Genomic DNA, 6,000 nt, shown 5'->3' with positions numbered 1-6,000 from the left:
AATCTGTGGCTAGATAGACCAGAGGCTCTAGGGAAGAATCAATTACTGTTATTCTGTTAGATGGGCACATTATAAAAAAGACTTCTAATGATGTTGCTAAAATGTAATATAGATCAGTGCATCTCTCACCTCTCATCAGAGAAGCATATCTCAATGGTACTTCACAGAGAAACACTCGACTGATTAACATGCAAAGAATATGAGACTGGAGTGCTCAGTCCTAATACCCCTGAACAAAATGTTCATGGATCTTTGAAGAAAGGATCAGAAGAAATACTACGAGAGCTAGATGTAGCTGATCATACCAAAGAAACTGTTCTCAGATATTATGGGGCAGACATATATGAGATAATAGCAACTGTGACAGACTCCAGAAGACCTGTACAAGCTCTAACCAGACAAAAATGCCAGCACAGAGGGACAAAGGTAGATATGGAATTCCACCGCTGGCCGGGAAGCTACTGGCATTTGCTAGTTGCTGGCAGAGGAAGAGGCAGTTTTCTTTCATGATGTAGGCATGACCAGCTGGGCAACACATACTGGGCTTGATGGGTAAAGAAGAAAAAAATGAAACCTCAAAATTGTTTGGCAACAAATGGTGGGTGGAGAGGCAATAATAGGAGGACTTGGCAGGGATGAATATGTTCAAAATACATGTATGAAATTCTCAATGAGCAAAAGTAGAGACAAACCTTTTGGCTATATTTCAGAGTCCCAGTAAACTTGATTTTGGCGGTTTTCTCTCCCCAGTTATCGTATTTGGGAGGGTCTAGCCTCCTCACACCCTTCTAATAACACCATTCAGCCCTGTGAGTTATGTTTCTAGGTTCAATTACTTTGTTAATTTTTTTTAAAAAAACATTTTTTGTTTATGTATATACACACATGTGATTGTATAACAGTGTGTGTGTGTGTGTGTGTGTGTGTGTGTGTGTGTGTAGAAGTCAGAAGACAACTTTTGGGAGTTGGTTCTCTCCTTTCACCATGGGCAGCCCAGGGATCAAACTTAGGTGGCAAGGGCCTGTACTTGCTAAGCTGTCTTATGGGTCTTCTTGTTAGCATATTCATTTGTTTGATAGTGTGAAGTTTGTTTGTTTGTTTTCTGAAAGGATATACACAAGAGACATGCACCTAGAAATGTAGTTTTGAAAAATCAATAAAATGATTTTATTTCATATATGCAAAGTGAAAATCTCTTTGATCACTTACATTTTTACAAATAAAAACAATACTGCTCCATATAAACTTCTGTATAAACTTCAAAGAAAATATACATATTATTTTTCCTTTTGGTGCTTCCAAAGCACAAAAAATGTACAAGTCCACCTGAAGGCTTTCTGTTGTCACATGCAAGCACAGATGTCAGAGGTTAGTGCAGCCTCAGATGCACTTTGTAATGGTCCTAGTCAAAGTGGAAGAGCACTCGAGGTAGATTGTTTGCTGACTCCCCCCGCCCTTTCCCAGAGAGACATAAGTTACCGAAATAGCAGCTTTTTACTCTTTGATTCCAATGATCCTGAATATTGCATGGTTTAAAAGGCACAGCTAGAAATTTTTTGAACAGTTCTTTGAGCACAAGATCACAATGTGGACTCTCTCTGCTTCCATGTTCTTTAGGACACAATGAGGACAGTAGGTAGTGCTCGCCTTGGAAGTGGCCAGTCCCTATTCACTCTGAAACCGCCTGGAATGGCAAGGTCCAAATGAGTGAATTCTACTAGCAGTGCTCTGTGATTCAGCATCTCTTTTCCTAACTGGAAAAAATAAACAACGAAATGAAAAAAATATTTTTAATCATAATTCTTAAGGCAAAAGCCCAGATCTTACTTCCAGATAATTGTTAAAAGCTCAAGTCAACTCCTTTCTCATAGCCTGAGTTAGGTCACTCTGTCACTCAAACATTCTATAGGGCTTCAGTAACGTCCCATTGCATCTGAAAGCACATAAAAGGTGTTCTTTTTCCTCACTTGGCTTGGCATTAACATGATGATCTGCTGTTGATGTGATTCACATTGTTAAGAAGGTGGTGGGAATCTATTTTTTCTAGTACCTTCTCAAGGTACTGAATTAAGACTCTTCTTTTAAACCTGAAGATAAAAAGGAATATTAAGCATAAGTGCCACAGACGACTTGACAGTGTGCCAGGTGTTATGCAGCCTACAGGCCAAGGGGAGCATAAGTCATCCTCATGGAAAGAGGAGGGCTGAGCAAGTAAGTGGGCATGCCAATCCGAGGAGCACACACACACGTTAGCTAGAACCCATGAGTCAGGACTCGGGAAGCATCCATTCGAACACTGCAGGAAGCAGCCTTACCTATGGGTAGAACAAGTGCTTTTAAAAAGAGAGAGAGAGAGAGAGAGAGAGAGAGAGAGAGAGAGAGAGAGAGAGAGAACCTATCAAAATAGAACCCATTCCCCTCTTTAACCTTCATTGGATCCTACTACTAAATTGAAACAAAGACAAACAGAACCCGAAGCAATTAGCAAACCTAGACAAGTGTGGTTTATACCCACCTTGCAGCTTCCTTGATGGTAAATTCAACAAACTGTTTCTTCGTCTCTAGAGGTCCCTGCACTTCTTCAAGCAAAATGAAAATCCTTTCATACTCTGATGATATTGCAAAAATTCAGTGTTATAAAAATATGCATGAAAAATAAAGTTCAATAATCATACATCCTCAGAAATCGTCCTTTATGGGTAGAAAGTCCTAAATATAGCTGGCATGTTAAACACTGAAAATCAAAATGTCTGAATATATTTATGAAGGAAATTCTTGTTTTTTGGTTTTGTTTGTTTGTTTGTTTGTTTGTTTGAGACAGGGTTTCTCTGTGTAGCCCTGGCTGTCCTGGAACTCACTTTGTAGACCAGGCTGACCTCGAACTCAGAAATCCGCCTGCCTCTGCCTCCCGAGTGCTGGGATTAAAGGTGTGTGCTACCATGCCCGGCTTATGAAGGAAATTCTTATAAACAGTATTTAAATTAGGAAGCTGAAAACTGGTTGCCCCAAACTGCCCTAATTCATGAAGCCTGTGAACATGTGATCATATATGCTGATAGAATTAGGCTCTGCATATTGAGTTTTCCAGGATTAAGCCCAGGGGTCCAATGTAAGTACAAGTATCCCTTTAAGCTGAAGCATGAAGAATTGATGGTTTCTGGAAGAGGGAGAATCGGTTTTCCCTGAGAGTGTGGCTCCTGATAGGTTGACTATGCCCCACTGGATGGCCTCGAACCCAGGAGTGCATGGTGGGTTCAACTAGTTATTAAAACAAAAGGACAGGAAGTTGAGGAGTAGGGGTTGGGGATGACTTAGGAAGGAGTTTGGAGAGAGTTGGGGGTGAATAGGATCAAAATATATTGTAGAGATCTCTCTAAGAATTAATGAAAAAAAAGAATATTAGAGATCAGGAAGAAAAAGAGTCAGTAAGAGAAGTGGATAGCAAAGGGGACAGAGAAGGGTCATGCTGCTGCCATCATGCAGGACAGAGAAGCACAGTTTTCAGAACCCAGGGAAGGCACAGACACAGACCTTGCCTTTATTCCTAAGAATGTACACTGGCCTGCTAGCTTGCCTTCACTTTAGTCCAGTGAAATGTATTCCAAATAATGAATTCCAAAGCTGTAATCAGTTTGTGCTGTCTGAAGCTATGGATTGTCTGATAACTTGTTATACCAGCAAAATAAAATTATTGTAAGTTAAGGCCAGAAGAATCACTTTTAAGTTACGTGACAGTCCACAATTAACCAAGAAATGAATGTCAATACTCTACTCTGGGGTTAAGGATGTAACTCCTATGATAAGAGCGCCTGCCTAACAAGCACGAGACCCTGGGTCCAGTCCTTAGCCCCATGTTAATTGGCTGTAGTAGCACATGCCTGGGTAATCCTAGCTCCATGGAGGTGGAGACAGGAGGATCAGTTATTATCACCAGTCTGAACCATATCGTGAATTTGAAGCCAACCCAAGCTGTATGAGAAACTGTCTCAAAATCAACTGCAAAAATCTCTGAATCCCTTCCTTGCATGATCTATGGATATTCCATCCCTACTTACTTCGTCCAAACTTCCGAACTTCCTTCATTAACTGATGCTTTATGTCAGCATTGATGCCTTGAGCCATTGCAGGAGTGATTTGCATTGAATTTGGCACTGTTTCCAAAGTAGATGCCATTGTGATTTTTTGGTCATCTACAGAAAGACTGCAGGTTTTGGCTCCTCCCAGAAGTATATTATTACCAGGTTTGTGAATGAATCCATCTTTCCTGAGATCAGTAAAGTCATCAGATAGAGAATCCAACTGGTTAGATATAAAGCTTTCTCCTGACACATTCATAAACTCTGCTGGAGCGGATTTTAATAAGAAGCCATCAGCTGGGCTTTGCCCATTTTCCATCTTCTCTTCATGGGTATCATGAATGACAGTGGTGTCTGGAAAACAAATTAAGAAGTTGAGCTGTCAAGTGGGTGTGGGACCATGAAAGTCATCCTGTGAGACATGTGTTGAACCCCATAGAGGACAGACTTGTGACCTTCCAGCTACAGATGAACTCTTTTGCCAAAGTCAAATGGCTACTGAACTTGGGGGAAGTTACATGATAGTAAGGAAAACATGATGCCTATTTAGATTAATCAAACACTGTTTTAAAACTGATGCTATTACCCTCAAACTGTAAATTCAATGATTCCTTGCCTTCCCAACCCCCACCCTTACCCTCCTTACTTCTCTGGCTTAGTTGTGTTACCCCTCAGGCCTATGTAGTGTTTTCTTTTGATACTGCCTCCCCACCCAAAATTTTCACTACAAATGACAGTCACTCCAGTGACCCCTCTCTTTCAAAAAAAAGTAAAAGGGGTACTGTGAAAGGTAGCCTGTTTTCTGGTTGAGCTAGGTTTAAACCCCAGAGACCCAGCAGGTGTTGATGGAAGGTGTTTGTCACACCCCCAGACACCAGGCTCCTGACACTGAGGCCTCAGCTCCATAATTCTGTGACCATCAGTCACATGGGGCAACGCTCCAAGCTCCTGGTATTCTGTCTGGACTCCATCCCTACAGTTACCTGGCAACAGCCAAGTATGCTCTTCTGCACAATTACCTGGCAATAGCCAGGTAGGTCTGGCCCACTTCACATCAGATCTGCTGTGGGGAACAATGGAGTATGTCTTCCACTAAAGAGCTGCATCTAACCTCCCGCAGAGGCCTCTCAGCACTTCCAGCCAGTTTCCACCAAACCAAGCCAACGGAACAAGCCTACAACACTCTCGTCCCCATGGAGCTCTCTCCCCACCCCCATCTTTTCTCTTCTGCCCCAGGCCAGGGCCAGCCACTAGAGCCTCACTCTGTTCTCAGCTCTTCTGTGACATCCTGTGGCGTCTGTGGTACCCAAGAATGAGAACCTGCCATCCTGGCCTCCGTGCTTTTCACAGCCTGACACCTGCATGGCAGCAGTGTGGGATATACACAGTCAAACTTCCCGCCTCCATCTCCATGAGTGGCCCTAGCCCTGTGGCAGGCCAGATGCAGGCTACCATTTTAACCCACAAGTGGGTACATCATGTTGATCCCACAAGTACATCTCTGTGCTCCTCAGTTTCAAGGAAATGACTGATTTTAATTGATGAAAACTGTAGAATAGACAGAGGTCTGAGACTATTCAAATCAAGCATAGGAATTTAACACAAGGCCTTCTTCCCTCTTACCAGTATGAATACAAAAACCAATATACTAATAAGCATTCATAGATCCTTGGTGCTCAGGGCTTAATGTCAACCTGTATGCTTCAAAGTCATATGTAAATAGCTACCTATTATTGCATCTAAATCCATACAACTTATGAATACTACCTTTTGACTACTGTATACACCAAATAGCCTGAGCAAATTTAGATGCCTACAGTGACTGAACAAATACTCTGTCCCTGCCCTGCTAAGCAAATGCCTATCTGTAGATGATTCTGCCTATTTCCCCCTTTGGGTCAGAGTAATTTTTCTATTTTCAGGC

General features: G+C 42.0%; 1 protein-coding gene across 2 annotated transcripts in view; it reads right to left on the bottom strand.

The window, feature by feature from the left end:
* Window positions 1-1,138: 1,138 nt before the first annotated feature.
* Window positions 1,139-6,000, bottom strand: part of LOC110313357 (integrator complex subunit 6-like) — a 55,988-nt gene continuing 51,126 nt past the window's right edge. Inside the window, exons 15-17 of one of the 2 annotated variants that reach the window (XM_021187444.1) lie at window positions 4,056-4,430; window positions 2,516-2,609; window positions 1,139-2,087 (exon numbers count right to left, since the gene is read on the bottom strand). In XM_021187444.1, coding sequence (XP_021043103.1) covers window positions 1,979-2,087; window positions 2,516-2,609; window positions 4,056-4,430 — 578 coding nt within the window. In that variant the 3' untranslated portion in view covers window positions 1,139-1,978. The remainder of the gene's footprint in view (window positions 2,088-2,515; window positions 2,610-4,055; window positions 4,431-6,000) is intronic. The other variant, XM_021187442.2, reaches the window with a different exon arrangement.

The sequence above is a fragment of the Mus pahari genome, chromosome X (assembly GCF_900095145.1).
Source record: "Mus pahari chromosome X, PAHARI_EIJ_v1.1, whole genome shotgun sequence".
NCBI classification, from domain to species: Eukaryota; Metazoa; Chordata; class Mammalia; order Rodentia; family Muridae; genus Mus; species Mus pahari.
Note: the sequence above shows the minus strand (reverse complement) of the source record. Positions and strands in the feature narration are given on the sequence as shown.